The sequence below is a fragment of the Emericellopsis atlantica genome (assembly GCF_019669845.1).
Source record: "Emericellopsis atlantica unplaced genomic scaffold F5Z01scaffold_44, whole genome shotgun sequence".
NCBI classification, from domain to species: domain Eukaryota; kingdom Fungi; phylum Ascomycota; class Sordariomycetes; order Hypocreales; family Bionectriaceae; genus Emericellopsis; species Emericellopsis atlantica.
In genome coordinates, this window is record NW_025764746.1 from 14,482 (window position 1) to 34,095 (window position 19,614).

General features: G+C 57.3%; 6 protein-coding genes across 6 annotated transcripts; 3 read left to right on the forward strand and 3 right to left on the reverse strand.

Annotated features, from left to right (window-relative positions):
- Positions 1 to 649: 649 nt before the first annotated feature.
- Positions 650 to 2,453, reverse strand: F5Z01DRAFT_630545 (uncharacterized protein; the record flags this gene model as incomplete). Its single annotated transcript, XM_046261732.1, has 3 exons — positions 650 to 1,221; positions 1,284 to 1,678; positions 1,750 to 2,453. The coding sequence occupies 3 exons, from the start codon at positions 2,451 to 2,453 to the stop codon at positions 650 to 652; spliced, it is 1,671 nt and encodes a 556-aa protein (XP_046113920.1).
- A 925-nt stretch (positions 2,454 to 3,378) lies between these two features.
- Positions 3,379 to 4,547, forward strand: F5Z01DRAFT_695764 (uncharacterized protein; the record flags this gene model as incomplete). The annotated part of the gene is made up of 3 exons (XM_046266267.1): positions 3,379 to 3,858; positions 3,915 to 4,022; positions 4,073 to 4,547. The coding sequence occupies 3 exons, from the start codon at positions 3,379 to 3,381 to the stop codon at positions 4,241 to 4,243; spliced, it is 759 nt and encodes a 252-aa protein (XP_046113921.1). The 3' UTR covers positions 4,244 to 4,547.
- A 1,867-nt stretch (positions 4,548 to 6,414) lies between these two features.
- F5Z01DRAFT_684214 (uncharacterized protein) lies at positions 6,415 to 11,648 on the forward strand (the record flags this gene model as incomplete). Its single annotated transcript, XM_046265914.1, has 11 exons — positions 6,415 to 6,466; positions 6,605 to 6,660; positions 6,931 to 7,371; positions 7,429 to 7,718; positions 7,819 to 8,513; positions 8,562 to 8,587; positions 8,645 to 8,779; positions 8,832 to 8,956; positions 9,010 to 9,013; positions 9,044 to 10,055; positions 10,525 to 11,648. The coding sequence occupies 11 exons, from the start codon at positions 6,415 to 6,417 to the stop codon at positions 11,646 to 11,648; spliced, it is 3,960 nt and encodes a 1,319-aa protein (XP_046113922.1).
- A 95-nt stretch (positions 11,649 to 11,743) lies between these two features.
- F5Z01DRAFT_431711 (P-loop containing nucleoside triphosphate hydrolase protein) lies at positions 11,744 to 15,943 on the reverse strand. The gene is made up of 6 exons (XM_046259687.1): positions 15,835 to 15,943; positions 15,690 to 15,774; positions 15,073 to 15,634; positions 14,928 to 15,022; positions 11,929 to 14,875; positions 11,744 to 11,866 (listed from the first exon to the last, which is right to left on the reverse strand). The coding sequence occupies exons 1-6, from the start codon at positions 15,857 to 15,859 to the stop codon at positions 11,840 to 11,842; spliced, it is 3,741 nt and encodes a 1,246-aa protein (XP_046113923.1). The 5' UTR covers positions 15,860 to 15,943; the 3' UTR covers positions 11,744 to 11,839.
- Positions 15,944 to 16,776: 833 nt separating this feature from the next.
- On the reverse strand, positions 16,777 to 18,187 carry F5Z01DRAFT_431496 (uncharacterized protein). The gene is made up of 2 exons (XM_046259685.1): positions 17,031 to 18,187; positions 16,777 to 16,929 (listed from the first exon to the last, which is right to left on the reverse strand). The coding sequence occupies exon 1, from the start codon at positions 17,824 to 17,826 to the stop codon at positions 17,161 to 17,163; it is 666 nt and encodes a 221-aa protein (XP_046113924.1). The 5' UTR covers positions 17,827 to 18,187; the 3' UTR covers positions 16,777 to 16,929; positions 17,031 to 17,160.
- Positions 17,832 to 19,585, forward strand: F5Z01DRAFT_640649 (uncharacterized protein; the record flags this gene model as incomplete). Its single annotated transcript, XM_046262534.1, has 3 exons — positions 17,832 to 17,886; positions 17,973 to 19,192; positions 19,253 to 19,585. The coding sequence occupies 3 exons, from the start codon at positions 17,832 to 17,834 to the stop codon at positions 19,583 to 19,585; spliced, it is 1,608 nt and encodes a 535-aa protein (XP_046113925.1).
- Positions 19,586 to 19,614: the final 29 nt, after the last annotated feature.

Sequence of the window (19,614 nt, forward strand, 5' to 3'; positions counted from 1 at the left end):
CTCCATTGCAGCCAAGTTAAGTATCTAGGGTAGGCATTCGGCAGCTAATAACAGTAATGGATCGCAATTAGACATTTGGCCAGGTCTCACGAAACATGAAGGTTTCACAGCTGAGCATTTCTGTTGAGACCAGAGTAGCCGTGCACTTTGATTTGGCCATTTGTGCCTCCTGGTCCAAGCTGCGGGCGCCATCATCTCCAGTTTCGCGACAGAGTACAGGGGGCATACAGGCTTCATGTTGGCGTGTCTTTGTCATTCAACATGGGGCGCTGTATATTCGCAGCCCTCGCCAATACAAAGTTGTAAGTATCGGTTGTAGCGTCTCTGCGACTATTAATACCCTATGTAAAAGTCAGCTTGCCAGTCTCATACGTAGCGCTGCTTGGAAGTGAGAATTTAAGGTCATAATTGCTATCGCTACATCGTTCCAAACAGAGAAAAGAAGTAATGATATGCTGAGCTACTAAAGAATCAAGGTAGGGCGACTATCGCGTCTCGTTTCCCTGGTACCAGATACTGGGAGAGTGAGGGGAGTGTATGCCAGCTCCTCATGCCCCCGAAAAGCATACCACAGACTCCCCGTTGCGCCGAAACAGAAAGAATTCCATGACTAACCGTCCATGCTATGTTGACAGTCGCAGATGCAGCGCTAATATCCAAAACCGTCATGCTGGTGCACCGGGCACCTCCCTGGATGGTTGACGAACCACGCGGTGATGCAAGAACGATGAAAACGGCAGAGACACTCCAGTCGTGCCATTGGCACGCCGACCGCAAACTCCTCCAAGCATATGGTGCATTCGGCATCATCGATGCAGTCCTTCTCGGTTGCTGGGTACGTGTACATGCCAGTCCTCCTGGGTGCGACCGCGGGCTGCTCGCGTGTGTCGCCTTCTGCCCTCGGCAGTGGGCTGCCGTACGTGCTGTGCGACTGGATGCACGCATTGATGTGCTCTTCTCGCAGAGTGGCAAAGTCTGGGAGTGTCCGCCGAGGCAACTCGCGGTGGCATATGGGACACTCGTCTTCCTCTGCGATCTGAGGAGTTGGTGGCAGGTTTCGATGGCGTGGTGAGGCCGGTCCTTGGCTAATGGAGCTGTAGCGCGCAGGATAAAAGGGTGCAGATGAGCTCGAAGCGCTGGTTGAGTATCGGGCATGGACACCAGGGTAGTACGTGGATGGGCCCGGCCGCGCTCGTGATGACTGGTGAGGCATGGCGTGAGCTCCCGGACTCTGCAACGAGTTAGCACCGGCGTATTGGAAAGCAAACACCACATTATACTACGTACCATTGTGACACTTCTGTGTCTCGGCGCAGAACTTTGAAACACGTCGTTCTGCTGACCACTGGCAAAAACAACGCCGTACCTGTGAGAGGCAGTCGCCGCACCATACGCATCTCCAATACTACTTCGAGATCGCTGATGTGGCACGCGAGCCGAGCCAGGCGAGGTCGGCGACAAAGGACCCGAGGCATTCTGAGGCGGCGCCACGTTCGGGTCTGGGACGCATGGATTGCAGAGTCTGACCCTTTCACCTCCAGACCCATGAACATCAACATACCCAATTCCGAGTTGATCCATGAGCAAGCTCTCCGGAGGAAGCTCGTACCCCGGTGGCCTCACAATGAACTGATGAGGTATGATGATCCGATGAGGTGAGCAAGCGTTGCACACGACCCTTCCGCATTTCCTTTTGTCCACCCGAGTCAGCGAATGTCCGGCTTGGACAACAAGCCTCCGGTGCCTTACCTGCAATGGTGCTTCCGCACAAAGAAGCTGAACTGCGTCTGGCAGATTGGGCAGTACGTTACCTCCGCATCCGGCTGCCATCTCGGAGCAATGTATTCGGAAGATCTTCGACCGCCCGTGTGCGGTCTCGAACGGTTATGGGGCAACGCTGGAAGAGGTCCATGGCCCAAGGGGATCAAAGGTCTTTCCGCGCCAGGCCGGAACTCATAGCGCCCCGGCGTACCAGGCGATGGCGGTAGTCGACTGGCGGATGCCTGGCTAGGTCTGCGAGCAAAGGAAGCCATGCGTTCATCTGGCCGTGCCGACCCTTCGTCGTCCGACTGCGCCTCGTCTTCCGTAGGTTGGGGCGGAAGCGGACGGTCGCGCGGTGCGATCGCAGGCGTTGTTTGCTCGTTCTGTGTAGCTTCGCCTGGTCGGCTCGCCATTCCCAGATCTTCCAGGTCCAGGTTGGGCGGGCGGTCCGCGTGACGATCGGTCGGGCTCGAGCGAGATCGTTCAAGGGTGTGGGACGGACAGTCGAAGTATCGTGAGCACTCTTGGTCGTGGAAGTCTTGGGTTCTCCACGGACAGCTCTGGCGGCCAGGAGATCTCCCAGATGCGGAAGAGGCGACGGAATCGGAGTATATGCTATCAGGGCGATGGCTGGGTGCGTCGTCGGCGAGGTCGGTGGCGGGGCCTGCTGCATCCGGCTGGGAGCTTGCCATCGTAGTGCATTCGAAGAAGCTGGCTTCTTTAACAAGAAAAAGAGGGAATAATCAGGCAGTCGCTGTGATTATGAAAGGAAAAGATGAAAAAGAGAACATGCGCACGTGGGCAATAGGTGCGAGGGTCTCGATGAGCCCAAAGTTGCGCCCTTAAGTCACTCTGCGACACGCTTATTAGCACCTTGGGGGGTGGTTGACTCGCACCATCCGTCTTACCTTCGGCTAGTCTAGGTCAGGTAGGGTCTAGTCATGCTGCATCATGGACGCTGTCAACGGGTTGAGCCGCACCGTAGCATGCGATTCGGACGGCGAAAGAAATGATTCCAGATATGCACTCGTGCGTCGTGCGAGGGGAAGCTGGAACACGCGATCCAGGTTGCGTCGTCGATAAGTCACAGACAGGGATCATGGAGCATGGACTTTCTTATCGGTAGATGGGGAAGCTTATCGGGATCCACTTTTGACAGCCCGGACCTGATCACGCTACGTCTCTGATTAGTCATTTTATACCATTGCAGTACAATGCGTTGGTTTTCAAAAGACATTTGAAAGACTGGTAAGCGCACTGCAATGGGAAAAGTGGAACATGCCGTAATTTCAAAAGTTATGTCGCCAACTGACCTGGACATTTATGTATCCCAAGATGCTGGAACAACGTCGCTCGCTGCTTGCGATTGCTGCCAGCCAACTTCAGCAGCGAACTGCTGACTACCCTGTGTCTTGACCTACTACGTACTTATGGCACGGTGCCTGAAAAGTAGCACTCGTCCACTGGTAAGGGACTTTCACTTCCTTCTAGAAAGAATTACTCCAAGAGGGCTTATTTACCCCGCATTGGCATTAAACGTAACCTCGAGAGCTGTTCACTGCTGTCACGCTACTAGTCCGTATATCCTGATCACACACCAGCCTGTCGCTGCTAAACATGAGTGCAAAGCCTGTCGCGTTAATTACGGCTGGCTCTGCAGGACTGGGAGCTGCTACTGCCAAGCTTTTCGCAAGGAGTGGCTTTCGTGTGGCCGTGAATTTCAACAATAACGAGGCGCGTGCAAACGATCTAGTGCAGCAACTACGGTCCTCGACAGAAGATGCAGAAGCCAATGATTTCATAGCGCTTCGTGCCGACCTGGCAGACCGCGACGCCATCTACAAGTTGGTAGATGCTACTGTCGACCATTTTGGGCGTTTGGATGTAGTCTTCTCAAACGGCGGTTGGACGAACTACAGGGACATCACCAACCTGGACGACAATGTTGTCGAAGACGATTGGGACAGGTGCTACAATATGAACGTCAAGTCGCATCTGTTCCTGATGCATGCATCCAAGAGTCATCTGGATAAGACATCGGGCTGCTTCATTGCCACTGCTTCGTTGGCTGGAGTGACTGTGAGCGGGAGCTCACTTGTAAGTCATGGAGCTTATTTGCCAGACGGACTCACACTGACGGCTGGGTGCCGCAGGCGTACAGTATCTCCAAGGCAGCGCAGCTACACCTCATCAAGGGTTTGGCCAAAAGTGCTGGTCCCAACATTCGAGTCAACAGCGTCTCGCCTGGTTTGATGTTGACCGTGGGTCCCAAGCCGAACATGTCTCGGATACAATCGCTGACAAGTCTTAGGACTGGGCTAAGACGGTTTTCCCCGAACACGTACCCGAAGCGACGCGAGAAAGGACGCCGCTCAAGCGTTTGGTGACGGTCGAAGACGTGGCTGAGCAGGTGCTGTGCTTCGTCAGATCCAAGAGTGTCACTGGTGCCAATGCTGTGATTGACGGCGGCCTGTCTCTGTGACTGCGAGGAACATGGATGACACGTAGTAGTGTCAATCGTGCTACGTAGCGCGTCCAATCCATTAGATCGCGTCATATACTCAAGTTCAGTGACCCGAACAAATAGATAATTAGCGCCTGGCCATGTTCTGGAAAAAGCAAGCAACCTCTCTGAATCGACTCGCAAACATTGCCCATGTACGGCACGTAATTGCCGTATTGGCGGGATTGAAAACGATTATCGTAGAATAGCCTTGTTGGTGTACTGTCAGAATGCTGCGATATCGCATGCTGACATTGTCCATGCCAAGATTGCGGCTTGGACCCTGCCGAAGGACACGCGTACTCGTTTCGCCGCAAGTCACTCGCCAGCGCACGCAGAAACCCAGCAACCGCCTCCGAGTTTGTCGTAGGGCTGACGATTCGTGCCATTGCTCAAGAGAGCTGAAATGGCAGCGCGGAGCAACAGCCATTCCTCTTCGACGCTGATACAAAGGCTCGCGCACACATGGTCATCGTTTTGATGGCAGGGCGTCAAGTGGCCGAACCGGGGACGCGTGGCATTTCATGGCGGATCGATTCTCACGAAGGAGCTTGGCAGCTTGTGCCTGTGATCTTGGCACATCAAAGGTACCACAGGCAGAACCCACCGCAGGAGGTGCCGCTTGATCATCCACAGCACTTTGGGCATCGAAATTGCGAGGCATTGGGGCCGGCGGTTGCCGCTGGATGCACTGACTGACCTACAAGTTTGAATCATGCACGTACGTAGTACGTAAAATACGTGGAAGTGGCACGGATATGATGGTATCGGAGCCGGGCGCAGGCAGACCCCCTCATTCCGAAGGTGCCATTGCCAAGCGAAAGCAGGAAAGGCAAGCAATTGCCTATGAATAATAATCCTCGCGAGGGCGCAATTCGGGGACGAGTAGGCGACAGATCGCACGCAGACCCTCGGACGGGGTGGAAATGGTTAGAGCATCCTGTTTTCGTTGCTTGCTGGAGTTTCAGCGACAGTGACGACTGACAAGCGCCGTTGACTTGACCGGAGTACCGGCCTGGAGCGACTGGAGGTCGGGAGGGTCCGCCAAGAGATGGTACGCGCAACCCTCCTTCCGTGACGCCAGTGATGATCGGGGGGGGATACAGAGAATTACAAATGACTGGCGATGCTCTTCTTGCCCCAGTTACGAGCTGGGCGAGAGGAGGGGGGCAAGTGCGGTGTCGGGCAGTACGCGTATTCCATGAGGAGAAAGAAGCTCAACTCAACAGGAAGGCACGGTTCAGGTGATTATCGCATCCACCCAAGGTACCTCTAAGCTTGCGCGGCTGATGCTTATCGATATGGACCTGACTGCCGGAAGTCGCCCACTCATTATTGTGTGCACCCGAGCCGGACGCGCGGATGGGTGAGAGAGAGGAAAGAGGCAAGAGCGAGCAAGCAGAGCAGCGTGGGCAGGAACAAGACGCAGCAGGACCTTATTTGTACGAATACACGTATTCAGGGGTAAAGCAGATCTCAGACACCATCTTCGTACCTTAACGTATCCTTAATTAAAACCTTGTTGCTATTCTCCGGCGCCCAGCCTGAGCCATGACGAGGCCTGCCGGCCCAGGATGCATCGATGATTTGCTTGAGCGCCGCCGCGGTGCAGAAAAAGAGCTTACGACGACAGCCCACCTCGGAGCGCCTCGAATATGCACTGACGGACCGGACCCCCCTTGGCCTTGACTGTCGGGGTCCAGTCCTCCCAGCCCCAAGTTGACTTTCTCTTCCAATCTTGCGGATCTGCTGCGTACGTGCGTACGCCTTCTTCATCTTCCTATCCTCAACGCGGCTGACTCTGCCGACCAAGTTACACCAGTTTGGCTCAACGGGATCAGCCTCCACACCCGCACCCGCACCCGCACCTACATACAGTCAACCAGCTCGCCGACCAGCGACTGGAGCGATACGCGCATTCGACAGGAAGCTCTTGCTGCACTGCCTCTGCGCCGCCCATGTCGCTCTTGTATGCGACGCCTCTGCTGGGCCCACTGCTGTCTGTGAACCACCTTGCGCTGCGCGAGTCGTCCAGGCGGGTTTGGTAGTTGTGGAAGACTTCTGGTGGCTTGTTGAGTTGGGGCGGGCGCTGGACTTGTTGGACGTCTTCTCGACTCCCACCCAGACGGACAATCGGCAATTCTGGAACCATGGCCGGGCCACTGTCCCATATCCTCGACCCTCCCCGGCCAGCATCTGGACGTGATCTTTATCCAGCCTCTCCTTCTTCGTATGCTAGTCAGCAACATTCACCACAGGCGCATCCGCAATCGCAGCAGCAGTCCAGGAACGTGTCCAGGGTTGGCGCCTCTGTCAGTCCCAATACGCGTAATCACACAGTCCCACCAGTATCGCTGCCGCCACCAGTGCCGTCGGGCTCAAGCTCAACCCTACAGGTACGACTGGCGCCTCCCACTGCGCCCACGGCCTCATCTGTGCATTCGCCCACGCTGAGCCCACCATTGAAAGAGCCGGCGACAGTTGCGCAAGTTGGGCATCTTCGCACACTCAGCCATGGCTCGACGGACGCTCGCCACCAGCCGGGTCATAGGGCCGCGTCACCTTCATCTCCGGCCTTGACTGCGACTTCGGCCCCGGCTGTCAATTCGAATCGCGACACAATTGATAATACTGCGAAAAACAACCCTCCCCCGGCAAACCCGCAGACGAATCATCGCGGCACCAATCTGTACGCATGCCGAGACTGCGGTCGTTCATACTCTCGACCAGAGCACCTCGTGCGTCATGTTCAGACGCACACTCTCGGCCGTCGATTCGTATGCGACATCTGCCAGAAATCCTTTGCCCGCAAAGACTTGCTGCGACGCCATGTGGCCAACCATGACAACGACTCGCCCAAGAAGCGCCGACGTACTACGAACTCCCCTGGTGCCGGCCGGGTGTCCCACGCCTGTCGCTCTTGCGCCGTGGCTCGTGTGAAATGCGACGACACAAAGCCTTGCAAGCGCTGTGTCACGCGCAAGCTCGAGTGCGTGTCAACCGAAGCGCCGTCGACGGCGGCCATGCATCTGATGCATTTCTCGGCCAACGCACATTCCTCTGCGCAGGGCAGCAGCAAGGACGACAATGAGCAGGAAAAGGAGGACGTGGCGGCAAGGCGTACGACAGCGGCGGCTTCTATCAACAACAATGGACCGGCCCAGTCGACGACCACCACATCGCGAGAAGAATCCCACTCGCCGGGATCCATGTCCTTCTCCAACCACCAAGCTCAACCCCGCCCTCTGCCGACAACTGCGCCTCAATCAATGCATGAGCTGGCTCCGCTGCACCACAATAATCAGCGACAGCACCACCGCCACCACAGTCAACATCGCTACAGCAATGACCGACTTGGCAGTTCTGTCACCCCTCTTCCTTCCTTCCAAGCCAGATTTTCGAGTCATGAGCCTAGTCAGCTGCTGACACCAGAGACTTATGCGGAAAAAGGCAGGTTGCGGACACGCACACGGATATCAGAGCCCTCAGCTAACCAGACCCCGATCTATAGGAGCCCCGATTGACCCTTTATCCGAGTTGCAGCCAGCCACTAGTGCGATGGACCCCAGTCGTCTCCCCTTCTCCGAGTTCCTACGAGATGTTGTCCATGAGAACTCGGCCGAGACGACACGCTCCGGACCCGTCCAAGGTCTGACTCTGCTTGACTTTTGTGACCAGGGCAATCTTGATCTCAACGAGGATGATCTTGGCTTGCTGGACCACTGGAACGTGGACGGTCACCAATCGTTGTCTCAGGGGATAAGGTTGGCGCCAGGCGGGCACATCCGTGACGGCTCCACAGACATGGCGCAAGTGCGCCAGGACTTGGTGAAAATGTGGACGAACTCGACCTGGACGCCAGCCAACAACGGCAAGAGCCGCAACAGTGGGACAGCTGCGAGTCCGGCCAGCACGCCTGACATGCGTGATCGCATCGACAGGATCACACCGGAGAGGCTTGAGCCTTCAGCTCGAGACCGTGTGCTCGCAATGGTCCTCAGTACATGCCGGCCAGGCTCCAGTGCCATGCGAGTGGCCTCCTCGTTTCCCTCTGTGGAGGTGATGGATGTGCTTGTCCAGAACTTTCTGCTGTCCATGGCAAATCAGGCTTCACAGTGGATCCATTTCCCAACTTTCCGTCTTGACGGACAATCAACGGAATGGGTCGCCATGGCCGCTGCTGCTGGTGCGGCCCAGTCGTCCATGTCGACACTGCGAAAACTCGGGTTCATCCTACAAGATGCGGCTCGTAAGTCAACTGAATCCCAGAGTACGGGGATCGAACATATGCTGACAGGAACAGGCGCCACCCTCCCGACCCAAGTATGCACGCTCCTCACCCGAGCACATCTGTCTCCTGTAGATACTGACAAGTGGCAGTTTGAGGACAACACCCCCACCGCTCGCGATATTGGGCTCGTCCAAGCGCTGCTTCTAGCACAAGAAATTGGCCTGTGGAGCGGCAACCGGAGGAGAATGGAACTAGCCCAAAGTCAACTTGCGATCCCCGTCACGGTGAGTAGAGCATGTGCCCGCGGCCAGACACAGACATCTGACCAATAACCAGCTCCTGCGATATCGCAATAAGTTCTTACGTTCCTCTTATCCGCATGTGGCAGTCGATCCCTCGGATGATGGCGCTGAGCTAGAAGCCAAGTGGAGGCTTTGGGTGGAACGGGAGCGATGGAAGCGGTATGTATAGCCATCAACCCATGGACGGCTGTGTTCAGGACTGACTTGAGTAGTCTGGTCTTCCACTGCCTGCTTCGCGATGCGCAGTGTTCCATGGCGACTTTGACCAACCAGGCCATCTCATACGCGGAGCTGACGCTGCCCCTGCCCGAACCAAAGGAGCTCTGGATGGCCGGCAGCGCGCTTGAGTGGAAGGCCGAGTATCTGCAGCGCCATGCTGATCGAGGCCGCCCCCTTCCCTCAATGGGCGACCTATTTTACGACATACATCAACTGTCAGGCAACATGCAGCGCTTGGACGTGCAAGCGTCCGTTTCGATCTACTTGCATGGCTTCTGGGCTCTGATACTCGAGTATCGGCGGCTGAGCGCCATCCACAAAGCCCGCTCCAACAACGGCAGCGTGGGAGGGAACCAGAATCTTCTGCTCGGATCCCGTCACCAAGAGCTCTTGAAGGACCTACAGAGCTTCCAGCTGCTTGCACAGGAATGGCCGGACGTGACTTCTGAAGAGCACATGGTACTCAGCTTTCTCATCATGAGCTTGCACGTTTCACTCGACGACCTGCAGCTCTTCGCTGGAAAAGAGGGAGAGGACCAAGCGCGGCGCACCTATCCCGTGCTGCAGCAGTGGGCATCCAGCTCCGAAGCCCGGTCGGCTGTTTCGTGCGCAAGCCAGATTCTCCGATACGCAAAGGCCGTCGCGCCTGGTCAATTGAAAGACTTTTGTGCGGTGGCGGTGCAGCAGGCCGCTCTAGCTCTGTGGGCGTATGGTGTCATCAACAAGGCCAACAACAAGGGCCCTCCCGCTCTGCCACCGCTGTACCAGTCTTCTGACCCCGTGTACTTGGATGGCACCGATACCATGCCCATTCAAAGATTTGTTGGCTTTGGTCAAGGTCGGCCAGCCATCCGCGGACCGACGAATGGCGAGAGCGCATCCGAGTCCAGTCTGGACGATCCGCGCGCTTGCATGGCGATCACCCAGGAGGTTCTGCGCAGCAACATGAACGACGGATGCGAGAGCCTGCCGCCCATGGTGGAGAATCTTTGCACGCTGGTCAAGCAGCTGGGAGACGCTGCTTGGGCCGTTGGGCTGGGTTCAGCTTGAGAGCGGAATGGTGGTGATGAATGAGCGACAGCAAGCACTACTATGCTACTACTTTCACGACGAGATACCCCCCTAACGGCCGAACAGACAAAAGCTACCTGTACGATAGAGCTCATGTAAATAATGTATTGCGTGCGACCTGTGCCTTGTTTGTGCTGAGAATTGATGATGAATATGATGACTGATTCATGAATACGGGGATGCTCGACTGGACGGGGGACGCTGCGCAATCGGATGCTCCGGCACGTGGCAGGCACGACCCGTCCGTCCTTCGTTCGTGCCTGCCCGATGACCTCGAGGCGTGGTCTAGTTCAGGTACCGTGACGCGGCGCCGTCCTGGAGAAAATAACGCGGAAACCCAATTCCTCACAATTCCTCCACCTCGTCCACAATTCTTTCGTGATCTTGACCTCATCCTTAGTCCCCTTTGAGCTGAGGCCCCTCCTTCAGGCACGCAGCCATGGAATCCCCCGCCGCCTCCACCACGCTCCTCGTCACCGTGACCGTCACCGCCCTCGCGACGACTACCCTCCTCCTCGTCGGCAAGACGACCCTCTGGCCTCGACGCGAGAAGATTCTCCCCAACCCACTCAAGACCGCGCTTCCCCATCTCCCCGCAGAGTCCCTCAAGTCCCTTGTCTACCAGCCCGACCAGTTCCCCGGCGCCCGTGACGTGGACACGCCCTATGGCAGGATCCGCGCGTACGAGTTTGGCCCCGAAGATGGGGAAAAGGTTCTCTTTGTCCACGGCATATCGACGTCGTGCGTAACGCTCTCGCCCATTGCGCACGGTCTCGTAAAGCGCGGTTATCGCGTCTTGCTGTACGATCTGTTTGGCAGGGGGTTCACGGATGGCGTGGGAGATTTACCGCACGACGAACGGCTGTACATCACGCAGATGCTGCTCGTGCTGGCGTCGTCGGATCTGAGCTGGACCGGCAAGAGCGCGCGCCTCAAGGTCGTGGGGTACTCACTCGGCGGCGGCATTGCGGTGCAGTTTGCGGCGGCGTTCCCCAACCTGGTCGACTCGCTGGTCCTGTTGGCGCCGGCTGGGCTGATCCGGGCGGAGCTCTTTGGTGCCGTGACGCAGTTTGCCTTCAAGAGCGGCTTCGTGCCCGAGACGCTGGTGGCCTGGATGACCAGCAAGAGGCTGCAGCAGCCGATTGCGCGCAAGAAGAAGTTCCCCGAGGTCAAGGAAGTCGAGGTGGCGGCGGCCGAGGCGGCGGATCCCGCAGAGGGAGTGCGTGCCACGCCCATGGAACACAAGGTCCTGCACTACGTGCGCTGGATGGTGGAGCATCACCGTGGTTTCGTGCCCGCGTTCATGTCATGCATTCGATACGCGCCGCTGACCGACCAACATGAGGTCTGGGCGAAGCTGGGTGAGAGGAAGAAGGGGACCACGGTGGTGCTACTGGCCAAGGGAGACGAGATTATTGATGAGGCTGATTACACGAGGACCGGGTTGCCGTTGATCGGCGGCGAGGACAAGGTGTTCTGGAGGGTGCTACCGGGAGGCCATGATTTTGTCATGACACATGCAGACGATTGTCTCAAAGCGCTAGACGAGGCATGGGCATAGACAGAATAAGGTATAGAGGGCGCAGATAGACCATAGAGGGCTTTCTTGTTGTTGGAAAGACGTAGAAATCGGATTGTATTTCTTAGAGCAGTGTGTGATTGTACAAATGATGCACTCATCTCTGGGAGTGAAGTAGATTTCCCAACCATTACGCCAAACAATGCGAGCTTTTCTTTTTACAAAACACTCCTCTACCGATCGAGTGCTTGACTTTGACACTGAAAAGGGGTAAGTCAGTACGAATTCTGCGAGCGTCGGCTGGGTTCTGGTGGCGACTTACCATTTGGTAGTAGACACCCTTCTTCTTCAACAACTCCACGTGGTTCCCCTTCTCCAGCAGCTTGCCGCCCTCACCGAGAACGAAAATGACATGAGCATTCTGCACGGTGGCCAGGCGATGTGCCACACAGACCATGGTGCGTCCCTTGCCTGCCTTTTCAAACGCGGCCTGGACGAGCTTCTCGCTCTCCGAGTCGAGACTGGATGTGGCCTCGTCGAGGAGCAGGATTTGCGGGTTGCGGATCAGCGCGCGGGCGATGGAGACACGCTGCTTCTGGCCACCGGACAAAGAGACACCCCGTGAGCCAATGTTGGTATTGTAGCCTTCAGGCAGCGACACGATAAAGTCGTGGATGGAGGCGTCGCGACAGGCCGCGTGAAGCTGCGCGTCCGTGACGGAGTCGGCGTCGACACCCAGGAGGATGTTGTCGCGCAGGGTGCCCTGGAACAGAGTAGGCTCCTGAGCCACCAGGGAGAGATGTTTCCGGTATGCGTAAATGTTGACGTCGGTAATGTCCACGTCGTTGACGAGGATCTTGCCCGCGTCAACGTCGTAGAAGCGCTCCAGGAGCGAGATGATGCTCGTCTTGCCGCAGCCCGAGGCGCCGACGAGCGCGGCAAACTGGCCCTTTTCAATGGTCAGGCTGAGGTCTTTGAAGACAGGGTCGTCGCGCGACGGGTATTTGAATCCCACGTTGCGCAGCTCAATCTTCATACCGCCCTCGCTCCCGGGGATGCCCTGCTCGTCGGTGTGTTCGTCGCGGAGCCTGGACTCTCGGGCGTCGAGGATGCGGTTGGCGGACGCGGTGACCGAGGCGGCATTGGGGCCGAAGCTCAAGCTGTTGCCCGCAGATTCGCCGGCGTTCATGACGGCCATGAGGCAGACGAAGAAGGCGATCAGGTCGACCTCGCCGCGCAGCAGCAGCCGGCCACCGTAGTAGAACAGCAGCGCTTGGCAGGCCATTGTCGAACTGTCGGCCAGGCCGAAGATGATGCTGACCCAACGAGCCTTCCTGTACGCCGTGACGACGTGGCCTCGACACAACGTCTCGAAACGACGGCAGATGGGCTCCTCGAGCGTCAAGGAGGTCACGGTGCGGAAGGCACCGATGGATTCGGACGCAAACTGGGAACTGTCGGCGAAAACATCGTTGTTCATCTTGGCAAACTGTAGCTCGTAGCGAAAACGCCAGTACGAGGAAGCCAGGGTGATGGGGAGGACGACGCAGATGGCCACGAGGGCCAGCTTCCAGGCAAAGACGAGGGCGATGATGACGGAGCCTGTCAGGTTGAAGAGGGCAATGTACACCATGGACATGTTGGCCCCCATGAGCTCCTCGAGCTGCTTTGGGTCATCGGCCACGCGCGAGGTGAGCGTCCCGTGCGATCGGTCTTCGTGATCAAAGTAGGCTGCCTTTTGGAACAGGATGGAGTCAAAGTACTGCTGCTGATACTTGGCCCTGACGGTGCCGGAAATGCGGGTGGACGCGGCCAGGGTGCCCAGGTACGCGAGACAGACGCCGATGGCGAGTACGGTCCACATGAGTGACCAGAAGCTGGCCTCGTCCATGAGCTTGCCTGGTGGGTACGGGGGGTTGCCGTACTTGAAGAGGTCGATGGACGTCGCAAACAGCCAGGCTTGGATGGGGATGGCCGCGCCCGCACAGGCGGCGAAGAAGACGACCAGCGCCAGGAGCAGCCATAGATTCTTGGACTCCCAGAAGAAGAGGCCGAAACTGCTAAACAGGCCACGCTGCTTCGCGTTCTTGGCCTTGTCCTCTTCGTCATGCTCGGCGAGTGCGGACTGTGCTTCGCTCTTCTTGCGCGTCAACGAGTCTTCATCGTCGTCATCATGGACCTCGGCGGTCTTTGCGTCGGCTTCGCTGGGCTCGCCCAACGACAAAGCTTGAGCCTGGACCAGGCCCCTGTACACTCCCTCGCTGGCAATGAGACTGTCGTGCGTGCCGCTCTCCACGACCTTGCCCTTCTTCAGTACCACGATGCGGTCAGCCTTCTTGATAGTCGAGAGACGGTGGGCAATCGTGATGGTAGTGCGCCCCTTGGCAACGCGGTCGAGGGCGGCCTGCACGATGCGCTCGCCACGTACGTCGATGGCGCTGGTCGCCTCGTCAAGGATGAGGATCTTGGGTTTGCGGACGATGGACCGAGCGATGGCGATGCGCTGCCTCTGGCCGCCAGACAGCCTTGCGCCACTGTCTCCGACAAGGGTGTCGTATCGGTCCGGAAGTTTGTCGATGAATTCATCGGCAAAGGCTTCAACGCATGCTTCCTTGACCAGTTCTCTTTTGCGCTCCTCGGGCTCGTGCTCCCACTGAGAGCCGTTGAGGCCGTTGGCAACGTTTTTGTAGATTGTGTCGTTGAACAGGAAGGGCTCCTGCTGCACGAGCCCGATCTGTGACCGCCACCAGGTGAGGTCGATCTCGTCCAGGTTGTGGCCGCTGGTCTCGACAGTACCGCTCAGGGCGATGGGCGGACCGGTCTCTTCCTCCTCGGCAATCGATGTAGGATCGTCGTCCTCACTCTCTTCCTTCGCCTTCTTCTTCTTCTTTTGCTTCTCCTGTTCCTTCGCCTTTGCAATCACGTGCTGGTCCCTCAGCGTGTACCATCTCTCAATCAGGCCAACAATGGTACTCTTTCCAGATCCAGAGGGACCAACGATGGCGGTCAGCTTGCCGGCTTCCAAGGTCAGATTCAGGTCGTCCAGAATCTTGACGTGCGGGCGGCTGGGGTAGGCAAAGGTCACGTTGCTCAACACAAGGTCGTCGTCGGCATGCACGTCGGGCTCTTTGAGGTGACCCTTGTTTGGCTGTGGTGCATCAATGACAGTGAAGAATTCGCAGGCGGCGACGCTGGCCTTGCCGATAGCCAGGAGTGGCGTCGAGATGCGCTCCATCGAGAAGACAATCATCATCACGGATAGAAGAACGCTAAAGCCCGTTAGTGAGTTGCCAGCTAGCAGTGGCAGCTTTGGGTACTGACACAATAACGACGCCAGGATTGTCGATCTTGTTCTGGGAGTACATCCTGGTGCCGTACCAGAAGGCAAGGCCAAAAGAGGCGAATGCACCAAAGAACTGCGCATTGTTAGTGATAGATGGCTTGAGTGCATTGTACTTCCACTTACGACGAGGGCGAACTGGACCGAAATCAGGGGCGACAAGCGCAATGCCTGCTTTCGCGCCTCGGCGACGTGCTCTGCGAATCTCTTTGACGTCCTGGCTTCAGCACCGCTCGCCATGATCATGCGAATGCTCGCCAGAGCTTCACTGGAAACGGCACCGGCCTTGGCGTCCGCCCTGCCTTGCTTCGCATGGACCTTGAGAACCAAGGGTAAGATGACACCGACGGCCGTGACGATGAAGACGACGCCGGAGAAGGTCACCAGCGCGAGCTCCCAGTTCCAGGTGAAGGCTACGATGATGGCAGCGATCATCAGCGAGGTGAACTCGACGAACACCCCAAGCTTTTCCGAGATGCCCAGCTGGAGGACGTTGCTGGTCGACGTGATGGTGCTGACGGCGTAGCCGGGGGGCATGGAGTCCAGGACGTGGATGCTCTGGCCGAAGAGCCTCTGGAGATAGTGCAGACGGATCGCCGACGACAGGCGAATGCCAATCATACGAAAGGCGAACTTGTTGATGGAACCGGCACCCCAGCGAGCGATGAACAGGGCAAACATGTAGAGGCTGTTCGATATTAGTCTCGATCATTGTCGCCTCGAGGGAGACAGGGTAGGCCTACGAGAGCCTGTTGATTGTGGCTTTAAAGTCATCTGGCGTTTGACCATCACCAATGGAGAAACTGCTGAAATTACCGACAAAACGTCCTGCGCATTGGTGTCAGTGGTGCGGATGGAAAGCATCGTCGCAGCCGGGTCATGGCATACCAAAGATGACATTCATCAGGGGCATCGTGACACCAGCGCCAATGGCGCAGAAGAAGCCCGCCGCGTAGGCGAGGAAATCCCACTTTGTGGCATATTGAAAGATGCGCTGGGATGGGTGAGCTCAATCCTTTGGCGAGAGTTGATGAGCAAGTGAGGCCTGGACTCACCAGATAGTCCTGAAAGGTCGCTGTGCGCTCAGGGCGAGCGCTCTTCTTGCGCGCCTCATCCTCATGGACGACGGGATTCGGGTTGGACGCGTCGGGCGAGTCCGCGGTAGGCCCCACGGTGGTTGTCGCTGTGGGCAGAGGAATGTCGTGTTTCTCCAAGGAGCTGCCCAACTGGGCGCTCTTTTCCTCCGCCATGGCGGTTGTCGAAGGGGGATGGTGGCAGCTGGTGCAGGGTCGTGAAAGGCCTTGGGAATGGATGACGGTTGGAGGTGTGGCACTGGGTTGCCTCCAGTCTTTAATGTTGTCACGCTGGCGGCAGAGCAGGCAGCTAGGGTGTGCCAAGACGGGTGCCTAGGCCCTGGTTCGAGAGGCGTAGGAAGATGATTTGGACCCCTGTGATCTTAAATACATTAAAAGTACGTATGTACATACGTAGCACGTTTGCAATGCGAGATCCGACGAGCATCAAATGAGACGTGCTCGTAGATGCCATCCCAGGGGTCAGAATCCCCCGCAACTATCATGATTCATTAGCAGGGATCAACCCCAACATCAACAAGCGAAGTACGGATAGTAGATAAAGAGCTTCGGTCCCGACTGTAGATTCGATAAAGTCTTCAGTCAAAAGCTGACCACTACTGCCGTGCCACTTTCTCGCATCTGTGGAAGCCTTGAACAAGGCAGCAACCGTATTTAGACCAGATTTTAACCTGCATAAATTGACTTGGCTGGTCAAGTCGAAGGACAACTCGAGTCTGGCGACAGCAGCTCGCAACGCAACGCTGACGGGTTCCGGCTACAGCCCGACGCCCCGCCCCGGGCACGACGGTAGACTCTGAATGCTGGATTGTCGATCAAATGATGGTCTCTTCAACGCGACAAGCGTTGGCAAAGGGCTGCTCAATTGCCAATAGCCTGCTACCTTATCCTGTTACGGTTATCATCGGGCCATGATGTACTCGTAGGGGACCTTGGTGGGGCCTTCTCTTGAACAGGGCTGAAGGCTGAAATGTTCATGGACTTTATTACCTTACCGTACGAGGGGAGAGATGTTGACTTTACTTGCTGTCGATTGTCCTTCTCGCTTACCCCTTTCTCGGTGAGCCTCTAGCTCGTCCACCATGTATATGCAGTACCTACGTCAGTTAAATTGAAGCCTTCAGTATATGGAGAACCCTGATTCATCCATTTGACAATTAATAGGCCGCATCGCCCCGTGTGTAACAACAAAAGTATCTTCCAAGAAGCATATTTCATGAGTCACCGGTAGATATTGGTCAGACCCAGCTCTTCTGTGTTGTCGCTGTTTGCGCTCGATGATCGTCACAATCAACTTCACAGATGCAGCAAAGACAGAGCGCCTGAGGCACCCCCTGCGGCGACGGACCCGCAGAAATCTTTTTCCCTTTCGGATGGACAGCGCAGCGTTTAGTGGTCGTGGGACTGGAGCCACGCTGCTCCTGATGAGTCCCAACTCCCAACTAATTAACTGCCCAAGCTTTGCTGGCTCGGACTGGACTGGAGCACATTGCCTGTAGCATAGGCGGCGCCGATGCATGCAGCAGCAGCAGTCGACCTCGAACCCCGATTTTACCCCTCCAACCTTGAGCCTGGATGAAGCCGCCTGTGGGCAGAGTCCTGTGCAGATCTGCCGCTGCCACTGCACAGAGTCCTCCTCCATTTCTTTCTGCCCCGCGATCGCGACCACGCACAACAGCCACCACAACCACCACCTTGACGAGCCTGCCACGACAACGTCGACATCCCCTCTCCACGACGACGCTCCATCATCGCATCGCCCACGACGACGCTGCACAGAGCGCATTCGACATGGCGCCCAAGGCCCCCAAGTTCGAGCTCAAGACCCCAAAGGGCACCAAGGACTGTCCGTGACGCATCCTATCCTCTGCAAGCACAGCAAGATTTTTTTTTTTTGGCTTGCTTCTCTCGTACCCGGCTGACACCACACAGGGGAGGGCAAGGACATGGTCATCCGCGACAAGATCTTCAGCACCATCACGGACGTCTTCAAGCGCCACGGCGGCGTGACCATCGACACCCCCGTCTTCGAGCTCAAGGAGATCCTCTCCGGCAAGTATGGCGAGGACTCCAAGCTCATCTACGACCTGGCCGACCAGGGCGGCGAGCTCACCTCCCTCCGCTACGACCTCACCGTGCCCTTTGCCCGCTTCCTCGCCATGAACAAGGACATCCAGAACATCAAGCGCTACCACATTGCCAAGGTCTACCGCCGCGACCAGCCCGCCATGACAAAGGGCCGCATGCGCGAGTTCTACCAGTGCGACTTTGACATTGCCGGCATCTACGACCCCATGCTGCCCGACGCCGAGGTCATCCGGGTCATTAACGAGGTCTTTGAGGGCCTGGGCTGGAACGGCGAGTACACAATCAAGCTCAACCACCGCAAGATCCTCGACGGCATCTTCCAGGTCTGCGGCGTCCCCGAGGACAAGATCCGCACCATCTCCTCGGCCGTCGACAAGCTCGACAAGCTGCCGTGGACCGAGGTGCGCAAGGAGATGACCGTCGACAAGGGCCTGGCCGAGGACGTGGCCGATCGCATCGGCGAGTGGGTCGTCCTCAAGGGCAAGCGCGACCTGCTGGAGAAACTGGAACAGGACGAGAAGCTGTCGGCCAACGAGTCGATGAAGCAGGGTATGGCCGACCTCCGTCTGCTGTTTGAGTACCTCGAGTCCTTCAATGCGTTTGAGCGCGTGTCCTTTGACTTGAGCCTGGCGCGCGGTCTCGACTACTACACCGGCCTCATCTACGAGGTCGTCACACAGGGCTCCGCCCCGGAAAAGGCCCCCGTCACGGCGGGCGAGGAGGGCGCGGCGGCCGCCCCGAAACAGAAGAAGAAGAGCAAGGCCAACAGCGAGGACGACGATAGGTCGGACGACCCCACTGTCGGTGTTGGCAGTGTCGCCGCCGGTGGGCGTTACGACAACCTCGTCGGCATGTTCTCTGGCAAGACCCAGATCCCCTGCGTCGGCATCTCGTTTGGCGTCGACCGCATCTTCTCGATTACGAGCGCGCGCATGGCGAAGAACAAGACGGCCGAGCAGGTCCGGAAAAACGAGGTCGACGTCTACGTCATGGCCATGAGCGGCAATGGCTTCCTGAAGGAGCGCATGGAGGTGTGCGCTCAGCTCTGGAGTGCGGGCATCAAGGTACGTGGAGTTCTCGTGCACGAAAAAGTGCTTTGAGGATCTCTTCTAACGTGATTGTAGGCCGAGTTCATGTACAAGGTCAAGCCCAGGATGCCTGCGCAGTTCAAGGCCGCGGACAACAATGGCGTGCCGTTCGCCATCTTCCTGGGGGAGGACGAGGTGGCCAACAAGCAGGTCAAGATCAAGGAGTTGGGTCTCAGCAAAGATCACCCCGAGAAGGAGGGCATCCTGGTCTCGCAGCAGGACTTTGTCGCCGAGATGAAGGTGAGGTTGCAGCGGAAGAAGGAGCTCGACCAGGTGGCGGTCCAGGCCGAGGGTCTCAAGGTGGTGGACGGCATCAAGAAGGGTGAGCAGGACGGTGACGCGGCCGCAGAGGCAGCGCCAGCGTCGTGACAGCCGCATGGCATACAAAGATAGAAGAA

What these genes read in the sequence shown, in the direction of transcription:
- F5Z01DRAFT_431711 (XM_046259687.1), bottom strand. Translation starts at nt 15,859, where the DNA reads ATGCCCCTGATGAATGTCATCTTTG. An exon ending in AATCCTGGCGTCGTTATTGT is followed by an intron (nt 14,876 to 14,927) that starts GTCAGTACCCAA and finishes AACGGGCTTTAG; the next exon opens with CGTTCTTCTATCCGTGATGA. An exon ending in AGGGTGTCTACTACCAAATG is followed by an intron (nt 11,867 to 11,928) that starts GTAAGTCGCCAC and finishes ACCCCTTTTCAG; the next exon opens with TGTCAAAGTCAAGCACTCGA.
- F5Z01DRAFT_431496 (XM_046259685.1), bottom strand. Translation starts at nt 17,826, where the DNA reads ATGCGCTCTGTGCAGCGTCGTCGTGGGCGATGCGATGATGGAGCGTCG.